This window comes from Aulonocara sp. 'chitande type north' Nkhata Bay, linkage group LG8 (assembly GCF_057382095.1).
Source record: "Aulonocara sp. 'chitande type north' Nkhata Bay isolate Kocher_YH1m ecotype deep benthic linkage group LG8, A_spYH_male_GT1.1, whole genome shotgun sequence".
NCBI classification, from domain to species: Eukaryota; Metazoa; Chordata; class Actinopteri; order Cichliformes; family Cichlidae; genus Aulonocara; species Aulonocara sp. 'chitande type north' Nkhata Bay.
Genome location: NC_141351.1, coordinates 20,053,916 through 20,077,389, shown reverse-complemented (window position 1 = coordinate 20,077,389; position 23,474 = coordinate 20,053,916). Strand labels below are relative to the sequence as shown.

Sequence of the window (23,474 nt, the reverse complement as noted above, 5' to 3'; positions counted from 1 at the left end):
GCCATAAATGCATGTTTTCTTGCCTTTTTGACTCTCGTTTGTAAGGTTCATGAACCGTGATGAGACAGTGCACGTTTTAAGGACTGCTCTGTTGTATTAACGAGGCTGTAAAGCCTATCAAAAGCAGTGTGGCTGAAGGATCCTAATTAGCTCACAGGACTCCACTTGCCATGATGGGATGTGAAAACTGTTAACACGGGGTTTTATCTTTCATTTCAGGGTTATTTGCGTAGAATAATCCACTGCGAGAGTGTGTTTGTTAAACTGTGGATTTGGCTCTTTCTGCAGTTCCCTCATTGAAATCTGACCTTGCAGTAGACGGCACAGTTTATACTGAGCTTTCTGCCTGTTTTGTGCCCAATGTTACACATTTAAAAAGTTTGAAAATTACGCAGCCTGCGATGACAGATTTGCAAATATGAAACAAAAGAAAGTTGATCACAGTAAAAGATTATCAGCTTTCTCTTTTATTGAAAAATATAGAAGTTATTTCAAAGAAAGAAAAGTGAAGATAAATATATTAATATACTGTAAAACCAGAATATGGAACAGGGAAAGAAAACAGTACATACTTGGCATATCACTAAAGCCAGTGGGGGGGAAAAAAGGAAACATTCTTTAGCTGAACTTTGAGCCAGCTGTCTTACGCAGTTCTTATCTCTCTCTCTCTTTTTTTTTTTTTTCACTCCCCACACCATTGCTGTCAGGGAATGAAAAACTTCTAAGCAGACCTGGGGCAGAGTGTGTTTGCAAATTCTTTTACATGGTTTATTCTGGCCTACTTAGGAGTTTCCCACAGAGAAACACAACAAATGCCCGAAAGTTAAGATCATTATGCTAAAATACATTAAGTATTTTAGCATAATTTTGTGTACTTTTCCACAATTTTCTATTTATGTCTTCCAAAATCTACAGCAATATACTGTCTGGTGTTGCAGACAGCTGTGAAAATGTCGCAATGCAAACACAATCTGACCACATATGTACCATATCATGTTAAATCCAATATTTGTCTGTTTGCTTAGTAGGATCTCATAGTCACACTGCTGGTAACAAAGCTTGTTTACTGTAATCGCTGATGGCACTACCTATATGTACATTATTTTATCAAAAGATAACAGCAAACGTCTTGGAGATGAACAAAAGGGATTGCATCACCCCAAACACTACATGTTACAAAACTGATCAACAGAAGACATCCTAAGATTTGGCCCATATACACTGAAATATAAAAAGAGGTCTATAATGCATATCTATACAGAAGTAGAAAAAAACTAAATCCAATGTGCTGCTAACATTACTACAGAAGCCCTGAGAGGCAAGTGAGGAGTTGAAAATTAAGGTGTTGTCTGTGTAATCTTTCAGAGTGATTTTTCCCCCCCACATCTGTGAGACAGGTGAAGAGAAAGGTTTCCACTAAAGTAAGGAAAAAGAAAAGTTCTGCCAGGGCCACATTTCTTTCATTTAACTAACCAGTAGTTTTGATGCTGAAAAACCAACCAATTACAACCAGAATGTAACAGAAAAATGAAAATCAAAGTGAAAAATTACAATTAAATGTTTCCAATTTATTTCCACCCCAATCGACTGAGTGAAAATATGTTAGAAACCCAAAAACAAACTTCCTACAAAATAAATTTAAAATACCCTGGCATAAGAAAACATTTTGGATCATGCATTAAAAAAAAAGAAAAACAGACACCCACTTTTTTTCCCCACTCAGGACTTCTATACCTTATCCAACAATATAGTTAACATACTTGGCAATTTCCTCAGGATCGCCTTCAGTTTCAGAACGTCTTGCAATCTATACGGGCACATAGTGTTCCAAAACATTACAACAACCCAGAACAGAATGGCACAGCATCCTGATTCTATATACACAACCCTGCATCAGTGCCACAACAGGAAATTCCAAGCTAACATTTGTCAAATGTGGCAATTAGTTTTTTTTAAAAACACGAAATAATAGAAGAAGGTCAGACATTAATCATGGATACAAGAAAGTAAAGTACGCACTCTTTCTGTGTAATTTATAGCTGAAAGTAGAGCTGGGCGATATGAGATTTTTTCATATCACGATATGTTTTTTTCATTTCAGGCGATAACGATATCTATCACGATATAAGCCAAATAACTATATTTGTAAGATTTAAATGTGCCGTTGCTCACAAGTAAAATGTGAAATAATCAGCAGCTTGTTTTTATTTAAATATTTATTTCCCATAATAAGTTCAACAGGGTAGATGTACTTAAGGAACATGAGACTTTTTCAGATAGATAAAGGCAAATATTGCAAACTACACAAAAGGCAGCCGCTAAAGCGTTTAAGTTTCAAAATAGAACAAACGAAACAGACTAAATTGTCAATTCCACTTAGAAACAAAATATTAATTCTAAAAAGAAATCTTAGTTTGTTTTACAGAAGAACAGACAAAACTGACTAACTTTTGTCAATATCAAATAAACTGAGAACTAAAAGGAAATTCTCAATCTCTCCTTGTTGTATAGCTTAGCTTTTCAAACAGTTTTAACAGTTACTTTAGTCTGACAAAAGCCGAATGACGAATTAGCGCTTCCAGTCAGAGACTGAGGCTACGTCCACACGTACACGGGTATTTTTGAAAACGGAGATTTTCCGTTTTCGTTTTAAAAATAATCCCGTCCACACATAAAGGGAGAAATGAAAGAAAACGCTGCTATGAACATGCCAAAGCAGCAGGTGGCGCTAGATTCCTAACCGTGCAGAAATGTTGGCCAATCAGAAGTCTAGAAGCCTCGGTGGGAAAAAGTAAACAAAGCTGGGGCATAGAAGCAGAACAGAGTCGTATGTGTGGACGGACAGTAACTGTGTGTATATGTAAGCATTTAAACACTGCAGAGAGTAGAATTAACAGTATTGTAGAAATTCATTTCACCGAAACAATAACGTGGCGCACAGTGTGACGCATGCACCAGTTTATTGTATTTCCAGACTTGCTTTCGGCACAATTTACAGTGCACGCTACTCTGTTTTTTGTCAGACTTGAAATAGCCGAAATACCTTCACACTGCGGAACTTCTGTGGCTCTTCCGTTCGACAATCTCTCCGGCATTGGAACCATCATCTGTTTTCTCTTCGGTCACGCTCGGTTGATTTTTCTAGTCGGCACACTCATTTCCTCCATTACGCGCTGGCTCCATTACCCGCTGGCTGCTTCCCAAACAAACACACGTGCGGCTTGGCACTTGTTCTGTACGTAACAAGTCACGCGACGTGACGCTGCGGCTGTGATTGGTTCGGCTCTGCGCTACTTAATTTGGATTGGCTGACCTTTTTTTTTTTTTTTTAAATTATGAGGACAAGAGCGGCGAGGTCTATCGCGATAGCTTAATTTCTCTATCGAGTAAAAGTTATATCGCCCAGCTCTAGCTGAAAGTAATCTGGAGTAGCCTACCGAGTGAAACCAACTAAACACAAAAAAAGCCAAAGGGAAACAGCCCACCTATCTGTTTCTGGAGCAGTTCCAGCTGGTCGGGGGCCAATATTCTCGCACATTTAATGAGTAGACTGGGAGAAGCCAGATGATTGGTTGATTTAATCATCTGTTCCTACTATGTGATTCTGGTTGGGTAAAGGAGTTGAGTATTATCACCTTTGGGTCCACTTTGGGAAGTAAATATCCTTCTCATTGCTCAGAGACATACCTGATGCCCATCTGTTAAGTAGCAGTCCTCTAATAACACTTTAAACATGCTACATCCTTTCTCTGCTCTCAGAGACAAGCCTGGACACATGTACAGAGAGAGGGAATGCTTTTGACAGAAGCATAAATGCTTAAATGTAATTATATGGTGGCAACTCCCTTCACAAATGTCTTACATCTTTCCACTGACCTGCTAATCCTACTTCAGCTAAGAAGCGGAATGAGAGGCATGACAGACACACATATTTTACCACAATCACAATTCCTGTCTTGCTTTTTTTTTTTTTAAAGTACAAGACACATAACACAAAAGGCCTCTTTTTGACAATTCACAGTTTTTCTGTATTAAAAAAAAAAATCTTTCACCAACTCTGATTTTGTAAAAGACATTTCCCTGTAATGAACATGGGATCAGGAGTGATTTAAGACAATTTATTGCCTACTTAAGGCCAGTATTTAAGTGCAATTCAGCCAACCTCTAACAAAGAAGATGGTTCTGTCTTTAGTACCCATAAGAAATTATGATATCTGGAAAAAACAACAACACAATTTTAAGACTAAGGAGTGCACATTAAGAATGATCCATCCCTTATGACAACAAATTAATAAATATTACAGCTGTCTGTGAATTTAAAGAATGCAGATATTCCCAATGAAAAATGGAAACAAAATAATAATCTACCCAACTCAAAACAGCAGCAGGCTGCTGTATACTAACTCCCAGATACTGCAGATACAATAAAGTAGAAAATAGCATAAATCAACTGTTAAACTCTTAAAAAGGCATAACTTTTTCTGTTTAGTGTCTATGCCAAAATAGTGTCATTGGCAAATAAAACCCCATATTCACTCACACACACTGGGATTCTAACGCCATCTTGGTTTCACTCCTCATCCTTTCCCTACATCCTTCCACAGAATCCATACCACACATCCACATTACCCAATCTCACTGTCATCTCTTCTCTCTTCTTAAAATGATATGTCTGTGATATTATTTACTAATGGTTTGCAATTGCTTCTTCTTGGTTAAGGGTTTAAATGTGGTAAACAATACTTTTTTGGGAAAACTGAGACTTTACCAGTAATATGAGTAAACCCAAACACTTCAAAAAGGGCCACTTTGTGAGCCAGTCAGTCTGCACTGTAGCGTGCATTTAGCCCACCCTAGCTACAGCATGGTGAAAAAGCCTTATTTATCATGTTTACAGTCCTTTTCAACTGTTCTTGGCAGCTAAAGTCTAAACTCTAATCTCATCGTCATCATCCTCGTCCATGAAGGTGAAATCTCTCTCTCCTTCTCCCCCACGTGGGGAACTGTACTTTGCACTGTCCGTGTCACCGTCATGGAGGCGGTAGTTAGGTTTCTCCTCAGAACCAGAGCTGGACACAGAGCAGCTATCCATATTGTGGTGGTTGTTCTTGGTTTGTAGCTCAGGGGTGTAGGGATCCACCATGGCTTTTTGCTGGTACATGCTGCGAGGAGGCCTTGCAGGGGCTCGCTCTTCTGCATCGTCATCATCTATGTGGGGAATGAGGGACGGCGAAGCATGGCCCTCGCTTCCCTTGCCTTCCTCGTAGCCAAGGTCATCCTCCTCCCAACCTTTCTTTTCCATCACGCTCAAGATGTCCCCGAGCATCGAAGGGCCCAGGTCAATGTGGAAGGACATTATAGACTCTGCGTGCTTCATCCCACCTCCCTTAGGCAGGGATGGAGGCAAATCTGTAGGTTCGCCAAAATCCCGTTCCTCAAGCTCTGGATCAAGGGCTGCCATAGCTGCTGCTCCATTTAACGGCTTGCTTTCGATCTCATTCACCTTCTTCATTGGGCTTGAGGAGACGCTCTTTGGCAGTTGGATACCTCTGTTAGTACCCTCGTCGTTCAGGTACGGCAGGGATATGGCAGTCTTCACAAACTGAGAGGAGCCGGCAGAAGGTGCCATCGCATTGTACTCACACTTGTCCGCCCGATTTACAGACTGAGATCGCTTGCTGTTTCTGAAGGTACGGGACAGAAGCCCGGGCTTGGAACTTGGTGAGCCTTGCTTTTTGTCTGGCTCCCTGGGAGGTTCTCCTGAACGGGTGCTGAGAAATGAGGTGTCCCCAAAGGCATCGCCCCCTCGGCCCACGTGCATGGTGTGACGGAAGTCCCCCAACGGAGCACTGATCATCTCTGCGGTCAGGTCAGCCCGAGACCTCCGCTTTGACTGATTGGAGTTGCTGACCAGTTGCTTAAGAATGGGCATGATTGCAGTCTTTTAGTAACGATCCACAGGTAAAATTTAAATTAGGATCTGAAGGTGGTCAGGAGAGTTCCTTTCAAAGTTTTTAGCAATTGTAAGGGATGTTGTCAAAGCACATATAACTTCAGGTGTTTGAGTAGAGCCATTCTGGTCCTTGGTTGAAAAAGCCTGTGGTGAAGAAGAAGAAGGAGAATACAGAGCATTAAAACCACATCAGTAGTTCTGTAAACTAAATGTAGCTCTGCAACATGGCAGGCAAAGTGAAAACAAGTAATAATAAAAAAAATAGATTCCATTAAACTGAGATAAAAATGTAACATTCTGCTTTGAAGAATTCTTTCTATTCATTTCTCATTACTCACTATTGCATAAAACGCTCTTTTCTGATCTCCATCAAGCATGGAAAGTTTGGTAGCCAGGGCTTCAAAATGAAGGCTCACTTGAGTGGTTCTAAACTCTAAAAGGTTTTCTGTGCAGAAGACTGTAAGGGTGTTATGCAATCGTGAAAAGGCTCTCTTGTACAAAGTTCAAAGCACCCTCACCTTACTCCAACCCAGTCACAATAGCCCCTGTGAAGTTCTACCATGGTAAACTTCATTCCTATTCAAATTAGTTCGATTCATCTGATACATTTTTGAGCTTTTTCTAAAAGTCTAGGGCTGCTGTTGTGATCCGTTTTTCATGGGCTGCAGTGCCTGCCATCACTGCTGTGCTTTAGTTCCCATTTAGGCCCCTGCCTGTTACATAACCAGCAAGACACAGGATACTGTGAGCTAGAGCAGTTGAAGCTGGCAGAAATAAAAGAAAGAAGAAAAAAAAGGAAAAAAAAAGACTGAAGAGGAACAACATCTCTTCAGCATGGATCGACTTACAGCACAGCTCAGAAAACTCCAGACCGACTACATTTTGCTCTCACCCTCCCCTGTCTTCAAGAGATAAATAGTTTCCAAAAACTGCTTTTTATGTTATTCTCTTTTTGGGTGGAATTTGTCTTTTTAAACCCCGTAGGCAACACTTGAACACTTCACGCAGTGTACTTTGTTCCGTATTAATCTGTTTTTCATATAACATATATCAGCAACTTCTATTACATTTGTCTATAAAGCTTTGGTGAAAAGTAGCAGATTAAAAGGTTTTGAAACCCCCTTTGGAAAGCAGAATGATTCTTTCACAGGTCAGTTTGATCTTTTCCATGCCAAATGACTATACAACTAATTTTAATCCTTAGACCAAACTGACCTTAAACCACTTAAACCTTGAAACATGATCTTAGAACAGAAATGCAGTGGAAAAGAGGTTTAAACACCCACTTATGTGCTAGCTACAGTCTACTAGCTCCATGTGTTTCTGACATTAACAATGGCTTCAATTGTTTAAGCCAGACAGAAATACCATTACTCTCAGTGTTTTCAAACTCACGCTGAAGCCCACGCTCTAGGGCTGCATGCGTATCCCCCATGAATGAAAGGGGGCTTCACTCAACAATATTCCAAAGAAACGTCACCCATGAAAACATTTGCATCTCTGACAAGAACCCATTCAATTGGAAAGGGAACTGATGCACTAGAGGGAACAGAGGGGGGCTTGATAAATGATAAAAGCTAGTGCTCTTCTTTTTTTTTTGCTCTTCTTTCAAAAGACAGATCATCCCCAAAGAGTACTAAATTCTATCCACTGCCACATTTTTATCTTCCATATTCACCACCTTCATTCAAGATTTCTTCAGTAGTTCTGGTGCTAATGGAAGAGACACATTGTTCTCACAGTGGTTGAACAAAGACCAAATGTAATAAGGATAGTACTCCAAAGGCTTATTTTCTTGTTCTGTTGAAAAAGCTATTTGAGTTCAAGCTCACACCCATATACGTGACAACTGGAAAGAGCTTACTGTTACTAAAGCTATTTACGCCACAACTGGGTGCCAAATTACAAGATTATAGCTTAAAGCAAACAAACACCACCAATATCCTCCGGAGCGGAGGCACTGTTGTTAAATTAATGTAGTATGATCCATCATTGGGTAAACCCTTTATTATTTCATGCATTGTGCAGTTGCCCCATTAGTATCTGCTGCACAAAAGATTGCTGAATGTGTGGGTGACCGCTAAAGACAACTCATCATCTTACATGTTCCTCCCTGGTGCACAAAGTTTTGTATTTCTCTATGGCAACGTCAGAGCTGAGCGCTGGCTACTAAGTGGGCTTCCTGTCTCTAAGCTGACCAGAAACGGCGAGAAAGATTTTATCCCCTACATGGAGAGATCAACTCATTCAGATGGATTAACCCTTCCCGGTGACCACATGCCAGGCAATAAGACAAAGTTCACAGTGCAATAGCTGAGGGGCGGAAGCTTTTGATGTGCCATGTGACTCGAAGACATTCAACCTCAGCATAAAAGATGTCACTGAGTTCTCGAATATCAAAAGGTGCAAACCTCACACCTTAAGTCATTCTAGGAAATGGCCCATTTTATGCCTTGGGGAGCCCCTTGGTCTTTGATGAGGAATAGTTTCAAAACCCCGCAGGGTCATCAAGACCCCATTATTGTGGCTGTGACAAAAAAAATGAAGCATGACCTGCCTGGAGTCCTGTCATATTCAGTTTTAGCCTTTCAGTACTTTGTAAAAAAAATACATTATGAGAAATGACACAGTCATTTTCACCATTCAGTTTCAAAATAACACTCCAGAATGGTTCAATGCTCTCCATATGAAACGGTGACAGTGTTAAATGTTCTTTTACACAGAAAAGGGATGTTTCTTCTTTGTTTTTTTAGTTCTCAGGGGAAATTTGTCCATGCTGTCATCAGTTATATGTACATTTAATGCTTAGATTGTTAAAGTCATTGGCAGCATGACTATCAGCACTATAAAAAGTTATTTTGGAAAAGCAAACAGATTCAAGGACTCATTTTCATTCACATCAGTAGAGTGTATTTGAAGAGGAAATGGTGACCTTTTAGATAGATTTCATTGCACAATAGGCGAGCGGGAGTATCTTATTGTTTGGTTTTCTGTTTCTAGGTGACCCTTTGTTCTTCTCATTTTATTACTGTTACTAGCTAGATGAAAGAAATGGAAGTATGGGGCTTAACTACAACTCCGTCTAGACATCTAAATAGAAAATAATTTAAACACAAAAACGCTGTTAAACCCGAGCATTTACTCATACATTGTGTTGAAAAGGAATTGGTTGATCAGTGATTCCAGTTTGACCTGACACTTGACACTCCCAGCCCAGCTGGGGGCAAAATTCCATTTTAGCTCTTTTTCACACAGAAGATCATATTCCTATTGGATAGCTACTGATGCAACACAAAGAAGGCTTATACAACTTTGTGTCAGAGCACTCAGTGTGCCTAAAAATATGAAGATATTGTTAGTTTGCTTCAGTTGAGAATCGGTTTTTGTTTTTTGTGCCAGTCAGTGACAAAGCCTTTATGTAATGGAGTCCCACATGGCACTAGCTTGAACTGAGACAAGTGGTGACAGGGCCATGAATGATTAAGAGCATTTTATGTCGCCAGCAGAATGTGATGTGGGCAGAATGACATCACAACAGCCAACATGCTCATCAGCGCTCAGCGTAACGCTTGTAATCCTTAGGATCACAGGCGTCCTGCAGTCCTCGGCTATCCTGTGTCACTTTCTCTCCTTCCACTCAACAAAGAGGGGAAAGAGGCTTTGGCTGCTCATCCAATAACAACTTGGCTACTGTCATGTTAAACCAACCGGCATGCAGACTATATAAGAGTTTCTGTTTTTATCTTTGGCTCCATTTAAATTTTTTAAAGTGAGATGGAGAAACAGTCTATCCTTTTTTCACGAGGTGGAGGCGGCCTTCATGCAAATATTACAAAGAGTCAGGTGAAGGGTAAATTCAAACCTTGTTATTTTTAATACTAGAATAACGAGCATATATTTAAGCACATAATGCACTGCCTAAGCTGTCTCTGCAATAAGAAAACTTCTGCTTGTTTTAACCTTGAACTACCCAGAGTCGTCTCTATAGTTCATTCCCACTGTCAGTGTCATTGATATGCAAATGAATATTCAAGTTAGCCAACGCCATCTATGACACTGCTAATCAGTTAATCAATGGAGCTGCATAACAATGGAACGTTCTTAACTCAAAGTGACAAAGAAGATTGGGAAATTTCATTAGCACTTATTCTGGCAGGCTCTAACCTTCACACCAAACATCTGATTCCCACGGGTGAAGATGATTCCCACGGGTGGGGGGGGGGCGCGTGGGGGTAAAAAAAAAAAAAAAAAAAAGCACTGAAATAGCAAAAAGTTATAGAGAGAAGAACGACTGTTGAAAGGTGAAACAGATCACATTGCTGAAGGAGTTAAAAATAATACATTCAATTATTTATCTTATTTTACAGCAATTTGAATTTGTATTGATGTGAGTTCTGTGGTTATGTTCAAAAATGTTTTTGTAACATGTAAGAGAAATAAAAATACTATTAAATATGGTGCAAAAACTAAAGGATTAGGAGAACTCATGAACTATGTATGAGTCTGATTTCGACTCACATCATGTAACTGCAGCTCATTAGCAAAGCCTCCCTCTGACTTCACGGTGCTTTTTCATGTGCCTCAAAGTTTCCTCCAAGCAAATCTACTTACTTGCCTTAACTCACCACACAGATAATAAATAATAAATATAAATATGCCGTTTGTTTTGGCCTTGCTTGGCTTGCTCCGCCTGCAAACAGCACCCAAAAACTAAATCAGAACTGCATCTAAAAAAATAAATAAATAAATAAAATAAAAAAAACACAACATCTGACTAACACCATAAGACAGTAATGAAAGACTTTTGACGTGATTTTCTACAATTGCATGCTCTGCTACAGACAAATAAAAACAATAAACTATCATTTGCTTCTTTGCTTATTTGTTACTGCCTGACACATAAGGAACCTGTTCTTCCTGTTTAACTTCATTTATAGTTACCTAGCTCTAAGGCAAGCCTTGCATGATAAACAGCAAAAGTATCCTGAGCAGAAACATGCAGAATGTTATGACACTAATGGCCTCACCTCTCAACAGTAAAGGATATACATACTTAACACAGGTGAAACTGACTTGTACAAAGTATGATTACATGGTGAATGGATCCCACTAATATAAGCACGTCTAGAACACGCTCTACCCGCTTATTTGCAAGTCTCACTGCATTTTTCAGAGAGAAAACAGGGAAGCAATGAGAGTCAAATTTATCCAGCCAGTTCTTTTTTACTGAAGAGTCTGCAATGGCATTCCACTTCTAACACGCAGGTTCTAGGCAGAGCTGTGCAGACGCACGTCTGCAAGTTGTCACTAGTAAATTTGTAACATAAGCTATTCTTGTTGATCACTAAGTGTTCTCTCGGCTGATGAAAAGACAAAAGTTAGAATATACAAAAAGTCTTTGCATTGAAGTAAAACAGACTGATAAGTGTTAAAAACATTAAAGTGAAACACAGCATTACCATTGCAGGGTGACACGCTATTGAGATTTTTAGATAAATACAAGCAAATGTCTCTGTAGTCTCTGCGCTGGTTGAATTCCCATAATCTTTTTTCGGTGTAGCCACAGAGCTATGCTTTACTGATCCCAAGGGATATGAAGTGAAAATAAAGCAGTTTTTTTCACATGAACTCCAAGAAAAGTTGAGAGAATCACTTCAGGACAATGTCTGAAGTAGGGCTGTCACGATTAAGTCGACTATCAAAATCGTTGACGACTGATTTAATAGTCGACGCATCGTTTGAAGCTTTGTAAGATCACAAAAGACGCAGGAATAAGTAGTAGGATTTAAGAGTGTAATAATGGACTGAAACAGAAGATGGCAGCACTGCATGTACAAGGATGCCAGCTGCCGTTAAACCCCGAAGAAGAAGAAGCTTTGTCCCAGAATTCATAGCACAGCCCAGCTCAGTTTCCAACAATGGCGGCAGCTAGTTAGTTTTAATATTAACTCTTATTATTCTTTTTGGGTCACAAAATAAACGTTTAACATATTTTCAGGCGAGAATGTAGCTGTGTAAACCTCAAATATCTGCTCAGTTTATCAAGACATCACATATTTTCAAAAGCGCTCCAACGTTTTCGGAGACATCTGTTACCCACTAGCTCGATAGCGAGCCGGGGTCAAGGCTCACTGAGAACACTGGACTCCCGGCAAATCGTTTTCAAACCCACCGCCGTCTTTCGCTACTCAGGTTAAACATATATAAGTCACTTAGATAACTTCAAAATGTTATTGTTTGGCTTTTTTCAGTGTTTTATTTGTTCCTGAGTAAATCGGTTTGGCTGAGATTAAATTATAGTTTTTACACAGCTGAATAAACGTCAAGCAGAAAACTGATTATCAGAAGTGTGAGATGCTCGAGAATATACTCCGGTGTCCTGTTATATTTTAGATAGCAAGGAGTTTATTAAACTTCACCGAAACAATCTGTAAATTTCATTAAAGTTTAATAAACTATCATCTTGTCTTTATTTTTAGTTAGCACATATCTTAAACACTTACAAGCTGTAAGCTAATGATAGTTATATAAGAGCAGATGCTGCTGGTGCAATAAGCTGTAGTTTTACGTCCAATGGATGATGATCTGATTAGTCAACTAATCGCAAAAATAATCAGTGACTAGTCGACTATCAAAATAATCGTTTGTGGCAGCCCTAGTCTGAAGTAAGGAGAAGGTCCACTTGAGACACCCCGTCACTAGAGGAAATACTTTGTAGGGTTTAGACATTTGTGCTGCGTGGGTAGAGCATGCAGACGGCAGGACGCACTGTATGACACCAGCGTACTCGCTGTGAATTCACTGGAATGTGTCAGTGTCACATGCCTGCTACTGGACATCCAGAGCTTGAAGGTTTAAGACCCTTCTGACTTTACTGAATATATGTATTCCCACACGTATCTCCGATGGGCAATGTCTTAGAAAGTTCAGGTCCAGACTGCATTTGGGAAAATTACTTAAGTTGAATTAATACGATTTATGCAGGGAAGGAAACATAACCAAGAGTTTACTGATGCTATTATGCTGACCTGTTTTCACTTAACTTATATTTTTATACGTTTTGAGTTGTGTATTTATTCCATGCCATATGGCGTGTGGTGGAAAAAGTTTGACAACCACAGTTTCAAACAATCATTGATGTATAGTTTCATCAAATTCCAGCCAGACAGACTTGTGCTGTTGAAAGACTGTCTTTGAATTAGGAAATGCTGTTTATTTGGCCCAAAATCCATACAATGGTCATAAATCACTTAATACTAACAAAGCCTTTTTTCAATAACAGCTCTTCTGTGCCGTTTCTAATGCATTGATTAGCAAAATGCTGTATGTGCTTCAATGGGTTATGCTTACGTAATGCATTTCTACTGTACTGTAACAAATTACAGAACAAAGAAAGTCCTAAAGAATACCTTTGTTTTTATTTTAAAGGGTGTATGTGCAATAAACATGCATTGAGGTCATATAATATAGGGGGTGCTAGGTTTTGTCATGATATACACAGCAACCTTGTTAAGCTGTAATAAGAGAACAGAAGCAGAAATTGATATGAGGTATAGTTTGGTCAAGATTTACCAGAAGCCTAAAAGAAAGCAATTGTGCCAGTATCAAAATACAAATATGGTTTGTGCAATCTGAACTTGAGATTTAAGCAACACAACAGCTTAAAGATACTTGAAACCTGAAACAAGCAGACAATGGGCTTACACAGAGGTCAAAGATGAGTTGTTCAGGTCACTCCTGAAATGCTGAGTGCTTCATGTAAAAAGCCTTCAGGAGTTCAAACAACCAGGACACAAAGACATACCTACATCCGCATGACTGTTGCCAAAGTACCACCACCTGTGTGTGTGGAAACTGTGGAGTATCAGCCTCCAGGGCCCCACTGCCACCCAGGCAAAAACAAAAACACAAGAGGATTAAGAGCAGCCTTTTCAGCGTGAGCGAATAAAACCAGCATGTCTGGACTAGCCCTCTGCACTGCGACAGTTCCTTAGGGTGTATGGCACAACCTCCAGTTACGACCCCAACACTTCCTGTGACACAAACACCAAATGAATTTATTTTCAGTCTTTACAAATCCTGATATCCAGAAGCACAGGACAAACTTCCAAATGATTCTTTGTGTTTCCAGTCAAACTGGCCTTTTATAAATCTGTTATTCCTGCATGGCTGGACAAAGCAGCAAATACTGGGTGGGCTGCCATGCTGTGCCCCAGCCAAAGAGAGAAGAGAAAAAGGCTGGCTCATAATCAAACAGATAGATAATGAACATGCTCCTTGATTAAAAAATAAGCCTCTGCCCAAACAAGTCTACCGAGAGTTTGTTTTTATATATATATATATATATATATATATATATATATATATATATATATATATATATATATATATATATATATATATATATATATATATATATATATATATATATATATATATATATACACACCCCCCTCTTGGTGTATGAATAATATCTAGAGTAAAAATTAGAGGGAGTAAAGCCTTTCCCATGTGAAGCAATATTACCTCAGGGACTTGTGCAAAAAAGGGAAGGCACAGATGGATTCACTGAAGAGAAACACATCCTCAAAGGGCGGCGGAGGGTGTCACCACATTGGATTCACTCAGTCATGCCAGCGCAGTGACAGACGTTCTTTCACCGTGTCCTGCATGAAATGTACCCAAGCCCTCATTATGCCTACTGTGGATGGCTTGAACTATACTCTGTGTGCGTGTGTGTGTATGCGCACGTGAGCGTACATGTCTAATTAATCGCCAAAATCCTCCCCATCAGTCTCTAACAAATAGACAGCATTCACGCCTGGTACCAGAGGTCAGGATCTGAGCCAAGTGGTTGAATTAACTGTCCAATAGCTGCTGGATCGTGAAACGATGCAGAATTTCAACTGAGGATTGTTTTGTAGATGACAAAGAGGGAAAGTAATGCTTTGTTGTAACATTTGGCTTACACTATACTTAGAAAGTTTAAACAGCTTACATGCCGTATTGGCTGGTTGTTTTAAAAATGAGACCTTGGGGAAAACCCCAACAAAAATAAAAAAAATTGGCACTATATTAAAAAAGATAATCTAGTGCCAGACAGCCAAGCTCAACGCATATATCCGCACACACTCTCTGGTAAAAGCAGCAGTAGGCCTCTCAATGGGACTGAAAGATAAGTGACCGTTTTCTGCTCTGCGTCAACTTATCAGCAGCTTGTGGCTTTTTTTTGTTACTTTTTTTTTTTGTTTTTTTTTTAAATCAGCAGCCTCCTTGCTAAACTCAAATACCCAAACTGACTATAAAGACCTTAAGCAGAGAGCCCTGACAAACAAGATGAGTTAATAAACCCCCATGGTGTTCACTTTAATGACACCGACTGCAGCAGGCTAAACACTCGCTGACCAAAGAGAACACCCAAGCCCGCAAACATAGTCACTTCAACCAGATAATAGCAATTCACAACAGCTGAGAAGCTGAAAAATGCCATAACAAAACAACAGAGATAAAAACTGGAACACGGTACACAGCTACTGCACTCCTGAAGCATATTGTAAGCTTAATTGCACCCTTCCTTGATTTACCTGCATCCACTGTGATTTTGTTAGTGCTGTGTGTAGATGTTGTGCTTGCTGTGAGTGAGCATGTGTTTAAGTTCTTACCAGAGTGACTCTTCAGGAATGTCCAACTAGCACACAAGGATAAATTACATCTCAGTTGCTCCTCAAGGGTTGGGCAATCGTCATAGCCAAAGCGCCCTATCATCATCCTACGTGACTGCCAATATAAATAAAGAGCTAAATAATGCATCAAGGTCATTTATTGGCAGTGTTGGGACTAACGCGTTATTAAATAACGCGTCACAGTAACTACGTTATTATTGTGGTAACGAGCACGGTAACTAGTTATTATGCCAAAATCAGGAACGCGTTACTCGTTACTGGGATTTAGATAGGGTCGTTACTCGTTACTTCGTGTGGTGGCTATCGCGGAGCTTCCACAGATTCAGTAACATTAGCAAGTGGTGGAGGCCAGCAGGTGGATGAGGGAAAGGGGACGCAGAAGGAAAAGAGACCCGAGGCGGCCGCCGGTCCAAGTGTGAACTGCACTTCAGGTAAGAAGTTATGACCTGCAGTCTCTCTGGGTCAGATATGAACCAAGTTTAGGTGGAGTTTATTTTCGTTATTCTGACTTTTTCCGTACTGCGTGCTAGCTAGCATGACGGAGTTTCTATACAGCTGGGTGGGTGCTATGAAGTTAATGATGTTTAACTTTATTTTGTTCATAAGTTATTAGAGTTGCCAACCTTCCCGTCTGGTATTTAGAGAAAATATTACGCGTTTCTTATTGAGGTGAAAAGGAACAGTTTGTCCCGTAATTCAGCTACAATGAAAAAGACACAAAGCTGGAGTTACTCTGTGTCTTTGCTGCACAGCTGCCTCTTCTCCTTTCATCCTCTCCCCTCCCTCTCCCGTTTCTACTTCAATCATGAAACTGATCAATGATCAGCTGATCGGCTCTCTTGTTTGTTTATCGCTCACTTTGCGCAGAAAGAGGAAACCAGCGGATGTCGCGCTAAACAACAGCAGCACGTTTAAGCTTGATCAGCTGCTGTTAGAATTTATTTAATATTAATTTCTAGTATCAGCTGATGTTTGCTGGAGCCACAGCTGCAAAAAAGCTGCTGGTCAGGATGTCGGTTTGGTTATCTGGTAAGAGGGAAACATGAAGATGAAACCAGGAGATGTCCTTACTGGATCATCAGAGCTGAACAGGTGATGGAGAAACAGGTTTACCTTTTAGGTGACATGAATGAGTTGAAGGGAAGTTATGAACTGTTTCTGAGAGACAAATAACCCCAGGATCCTTTTTTAGGTAGCTGACAGCTGGTAACTGTGCAGGTGCAGGTCTAGCAAAGTGTGGCCAGGGGGGCATGTAGGGCATTAATAGGGAAAGGGGGGCACAAAGAAATACTTTTCTTTCTTATTCTCATTTAAAATGTCTCGCTTTTAAAAAATAATTATCTGAATCTTACAACAAACGATTGATAGATTGATACATATATACCATCAAAACAGTGAACATCACTGTCACAACAGTGTTTGTTTTCATTCAAAGGCTTTATGATTTTTGCTATAATGGCGGCCGGTCTCTAGTCAAAATGCCCGGGATGATTTTTCTGTCCCAGTCCAGCTCTGTATGCAGCTCATCTGCAGTCTGGTGTTGCCTACATCTTCCTATTCAGAAGGCAGAATTTCCGAGTTCTGAGTACAATCGAAAGCACCACGACTGCAGTTTTTGTGTTGGATGTAAAAGGCGCACATGACGCTGTGACGTAGGCTAGAATCATGGCGGCGGTCAACAACGGTCCAGGCGTGGGATTTCTCTCGTGGAAATATGCACATTATCTTTTCCTTTCTATTGGTAGGTGGCACAGTGCACTTGTGGCAAGTAAGCAAGCTAGAAGACTGGCAAAGTTATGGAAGAAACACATTAACAAGAGAATTCTGAGTAAAACCAAAGTTACTTTCCCTAGTAACTAGTTACTTTGAAAGTAACGAGTAACTTGAAGTAACTGAGTTACTTTTGAGAGAAGTAACTAGTAATGTAACTAAGTTACTATTTTAAAGTAACTTACCCAACACTGTTTATTGGTAAGGTAACTGAGATAATAGTCAGTGCAATAATCTAATTAAATATAATTGGGAGTTGGGTCAGAACGAACTTGAGATTCAAGTTTACCAATTTAGGAAAAAAATCGTAACAATAAATTCTGTTTATCTATGAGCCAGACGAGAGAAGAGCCAAAACCTAAGAGCTTTCATGCATCACCACCTGATTTTCTCAGTAAAAACCTTTCAAGTATCATCGGTGTCATCTTACTGCAGTTCGTCTTTCTTTGATTTGGTTTTCTTAAAGACATTTGGCATACTACTTTGATTTGGCACTCAAATAACAACTTTGATTCCCTGGAAACTGGCAGCATAAAGTCTTAATTAGTAGAGTGCATACACTCAACCTGCTGTGGGTGTGAACAATAAGTTTAAAGTCCATCAGCCACTAAGTGTGAACTAACACAAATGTGTTCAAGAGTCTCACACATCCACATACAACCCCCACCCCCCAAAAACCCAAGTATATACACACATCTCACTAGCTCCCAGTTTGGATTTAGACAAACTGTATTTGTAACTGAGAAGCCAGCAAAGACACACAAAGCACAATGGAAAACAAAACAACAGAGAGGAAGGCGCGAACCAAACCCTTCTGGCACACCCAAAACCACACGCACATACCTATAAAGGGAAACAGACTAATGCAGGTAAGCTCACACAGGACGGGCCTCAAAGCTGATTCATGTAAACGACACTGAAACACATTCAGTTAAAACAAAGAGACAAAGGAACTTCGATCCTTATCAATTTAGGTATTGCAACTTCACCCTAGTCCATTCACAACACAGAACTGCTGACCTAGAAAAGGACCTCTATAAACTCAGGCAGGAAATGTGTGATTCTCACAGGATTATCAGATATGCATGACAAGAACCCACAACAACTCATGTGACTGTTCCCATCTCCTGAACTGGTTTCCTTGCATGACTTTGTCATCTGGTAGTCACAGTGGTGACCAACATACTTCCTTTGTCCTTTTAGTATGCTTAAGGCCAAAACCACCTGTTTCTGTGGTCACTCAATGCTGGAAAACAATGATGGCTCATTGGAGTGTAAAAAAGGCCAATGACAAAAACTGCCAGCTGCACACCACCAGTTACTGTGTTTTTATTTTTGGTTTGTTTTTCTACACTATATTATCCAAGTCTACAAGAGTCGGCACATATGGTGCAGAAATACATCCTATTAATTGCAATACTGTGTCAGTAATTAAGGGTAAGTAAAAGGACGTAATACAATCATAACTGTTTAATGATCAACTCTGTATTGCATGAAAGCTTCCACTGTTGCCAGTACAGCTGAAAGAGCTGATGTAGTTTACACACATTTCTATTCAACTCTATGCCTGTTACTAGCATACTACCAGGTCCTGATCACCAACTCTGATGAGGAGGTCCTCATCATGAGCTTTAATCCTGGATCAGCAAAACTCAACAGGCCCCAGTAACAATGCAATTCTGGGGAGTTCTATATATATTAAACTATGTGTCAGCAGCAGTGCACTGGTTGCTACTGAAAGAGCTAACAAAGCATGGAGGAAGCTAACAGGAGCCAACAGGTTGGTAGTTTAGTATATGATCCAAGCCTATGTCAACAGTCCGTCGGCCGACATGGACAGTGATAACAGAGGGTGTTTTTTTGTTTTGTTTTTACAATGGCATGAGAAAGAGGAGCTCTCATGGAAAACCTGTGCAAACACAGGGAGAATATCCAACCTCCGTATGAACCTAGGACCCATTTGTTGTAAGGGACAGAGCTAACCACTGAACCACCATCTGATAAGACTTCTTATCTGTTACTTCATCCATTTGAGAAGGTATACTCAATGTGAAACAGAGACCATGAATTACAGAAAGATGCAGTAAAGACTTTTATTTTGAGCGGAACTATGACAAAAGCAAATAAATTAGCTAAATAATCATTCCATTTATGGTCTAGGTCCTGTTGATAGATTGCAAAGTAGATTTGTGTAACCACACTGGTCCAACAACAGGATTTTGGATTATGTGATTTGGACACGCCAATCACCCTGATGTTGGGTATTGTTTTGTTATCTTCTTCAACATAACTGAAACCAAAGAGGGTGTTCTGAAACTTTGCAACATGGGATCGAGTCAAGCCGGCCACATTCAGCAGTTTTGAAATGCCTTGCGTCACGCGTGCCAATTTTCCAGACTGGTTTCACAGTTTAAACAATTGAGTTTAAGACATCAACAGTGACAGGTGATGCAAAAACGAGATCATACTGTGCCAAAACATACAGTACTACTGCGTGACAGATTTTGAAATCTACTCTATGCTGTCAGCCTGTTGTTGGGAGAGGACAAAATGACTTTAGTGTTTAGCAACGCAAAGTAAAACGTTTTTCCCGTTGAACTGGTTAGGTTACATTGATAACCAAAAAAAGGCATAGGCATGGTGATGGGGTGTCAGGTGCATAGGGGCTGTTTCGAAAGAAAAGAGAGCACACTCTTCTGAGAAAAGATATGTCATGTGAAATGAAATGACAAAAAAAACAAAACTGTTGTATCACTGTTTCAGGTTAGTTCAAGTTGCTAAATGTTTATGCAATTATTTCTAGAACATTGATGCTACAAAATATGTCTACATGTCCAAGTTTCTATGTGAACAATTTCGTACTTTTTCCCTCTAATTTGCCATCAAATAAGACAATGATGGTCTCTGATGAATTTGTTTTTTCTTTTCTGACATTCAGAGTTAACTATAATTTGCAAAAACCTGAAGACACTGATAAAATATTAAACTGTTGCTTTTCATATCAAGTCTGTTCAAAGGTTAAGTCAAACATCCTCAGCATGACTGCTCTTCAAAGACCTCATTGCTTTCTTTGCAGGTGGGGTGAATCCTGTAATTGTCTGAGACAAAGCAACTTTCCTTGGGGAGTTCAACATAACCAGAAAGAACAGCTTAAAAAATGTGCACATGCGTCACTCGTGAAATGATTCAGACTTTGCAGAAATGATCAGGCCTCCATAGTTTCAAAGCTCTGGAGGGCTTTTTTTCAATGTAAATCCAAAAGGTATTAATTCACACGAATAACTCAATAATGACCTTTTGCTTGCTGCAAATTGCCCTCTTTGAGCCAAATGTCAAGACATTCTCTCATCATTACCTGTCAGTCTCCCATGGAGCTTGGAATAAAGGTAGATGAGCAAACAATTTACAAGGCCATTTCCTAAGGCATGGGAATATTACTCCAAGTTGTCACATCTGACTCCGGTTAACCAATTTATATTTATCGCCTAATAAAAACAAAAAGAAAAATGTTTCTGCTCTTACATTAAACCGTCACGTAGTATGAAACCCAGACACACAAATAAAACAGAAAGTCTATAAGGAAATGAGGTGCCCTCAGTTTTTACTAACTACACAAAAACTGCCTGAAGTAAATGTTTTCATGTACATGAGTCTAAATGCACGTCCACAACCTCTACTACTGCACACCCTCTTTCTAATATAAAACTGTAATGACCTCACCACAGCCAAGAGTTGGGAAAGTAGCCAGCTTCCTCAAAACGCAGCAGGAGTATCCTCCAGAGGAAACTCAAAGAGCCTCCATAGCAAAAAAAAAAAAAAAAAAAAAAAAGCACAGTCAGAGATGACACATACTCTCCCTCCCCTACTGGCTGTGCAGTGGACACAATAGATCTCGATGGTGAGATATCTGCCTGGCAGCCCTGGAGAAGACATCCACTAAGGAGCTGAAAGGCCTGAAGTGTGTGCAGTAATGCAGCACTGTTGTCACTGGAAAGAAGACAGAGAGACGCAAGAGGATGCCAGGAAAAAAAGAGTGGCAGCGCTGGCAGGATGGTGACAAGTCAGTGTCGGAGTTAAGACAAGATTTCTCTAGTCTAGTCTAGTTTTTTTGCACTCGTCTAAGTTCTTTGATTTAGAGTTATCAGTGCAGAGTACGTAAATGATTCATCGAGCAAAATGACAAGAACAGACCAACCTTTGGGCTCTTGTTAACTACTGCTCTGTGTTTGTGTGTAGGACAAGGGCAATAGTCACACAAAGTCAACACCAGACCTGAACTCATCAGTCAACGCGTCCTTTCACTATTGTCCAGACCGACAGCTTAACAAGCGTGAAGAGCTGACGATGAGTGAGGAATAATGAAACAGAATGTTATAAAACGGACCTGCAGACTTTATGGACAGTGTAGTTAAAGTCGGGCACACACTATACAGCCTTCATTTAGAGCATGATGAATGAGGCCGGGCACGTATACAGCCACTGTGGCAACTCTTACAGCAAATTACTCAGTTCATCAGGCGGGATGATGACCATAAGAGGTAAGTGCCAAGTCTTTAATCACAAACAGGAAAAAACTCCCTAATGATCCAGGGAGGTGGACAAATATGCCTGCCAAAGATGGGGTGAAAATAGCTGTTTAGATTGTAGAGCTCTTGCTAGATTCCCAGAGATTTCACTGAGATCCAACAGCAGCGGTATTAATGTTACGTAATTCTCACTGAAGAGAACTGATGCTCATGCAACCATCTGCCCCTTGCTCTGATTAAATCATGACCCGTCCTGTAGCCAAATATAGTTATTTGGGACACTTTTCTTAGACTTTGCAACCTAGTTTTAACTCTGGGATATCTGCTGCTTCATTGAGTTAGTTGCTCTTATTTACAATATGAAAGGCCAGAGTTTGTGGGCACATTACCACAGAGGATCCCAAATGTGAAATACGTCACTCTCTGCAATGGTAAACCCAGCTAATTCCTTTCTTGAGTAGTTTTTGGGCCCAAAACAAGAAAAATATACAACTTTAATAAGTCATACAAAACTGGATTTGAAAAAGAAAAAAAAACCTCAGGAGATCCCATGACTTTTAACGAAAGTTATTAGCTCAGCACAGCTTTTTGGCCATTATTCAAACTGAAAGCACAGCAAAGTCTATAGTGGCATAGGTCAAGAAAATGGTTCCATATCAGGCAGGATATTTGTAATTTTAAAAAAGCACCCTTTAGATTAACGTGTTGGCTCTTGAATATGTTTTAAACTCAGGTGGTTACTTTTATTGTATCTTTTTTGACCCTGTACTTCCCAGTCTTCCTCAGGCTGATGGAGGACACAGAGGACGCGAGAGAGCTCATTGTTTTGGCTCCATATGGGACACCGAGGAGCTCGATGAAACTGCCAGGCTCTGATTGTCCAGAAGCAGATGACATTCAAATGAGATGCAGATTTCACTCCGTTGGCTTTACTTCAACCTACGCCTCTTCCTCTGACCCCACAGAGTATTCTGGAAACTACACTCAACACACTGGCTACAACCCAAAGATGACTAAAAGTCGTCGCTCGTCATCAGAACAGCTCCTGGATACGTGTAATACAACAAAACATCACTCCTCAGGTTACCGCGAAGAAACGTTACCTTTTTCTTTAAGGTCCACGCGGTGGCGAAGTTTCAGACTATATCCCTCTCAACTTTCCGTAAACACCGCGAAGGGTGAGTTAGCACAAACTTAGTTATGAGTCCGTAGAAAGAGAAGCAAGAGAATTGTGGCAGGACGGTCCCTGTTCTGGTGCTCCCAACGTTCGTTTACTTTGCATCTGTGTGGCTCACAAAGCGGCCCTCCTCCTCCTCCCCTCCCCTCCCGCGCTGGAGAGCACCACCTCCTGCTGCGGTTTAAAGGGCCAGAGCGCCATTTATCCACAACGCCTAACAATAGCTGGGACTTCAACTTGAGTATCCCAAGCCTGACCCAGTGAGTGGTAAAGGCTGTTCCCCAAGCTAGCTGACAGGGACTAGTTGCTGCGAAGTAAAACATTTGAACACTTAAGGGAGAAGCAACCACCGTCTGGCTTTTTGT

General features: G+C 40.2%; 1 protein-coding gene across 1 annotated transcript; it reads right to left on the bottom strand.

Moving 5' to 3' along the window:
- cdc42ep4b (CDC42 effector protein (Rho GTPase binding) 4b) lies at window positions 1-23,241 on the bottom strand. The gene is made up of 2 exons (XM_086304178.1): window positions 23,036-23,241; window positions 1-6,097 (listed from the first exon to the last, which is right to left on the bottom strand). Exon 2 carries the CDS (start codon window positions 5,930-5,932, stop codon window positions 4,928-4,930), a length of 1,005 nt encoding a protein of 334 aa, XP_086160304.1. The 5' UTR covers window positions 5,933-6,097; window positions 23,036-23,241; the 3' UTR covers window positions 1-4,927.
- Between the last annotated feature and the right edge of the window lie 233 nt (window positions 23,242-23,474).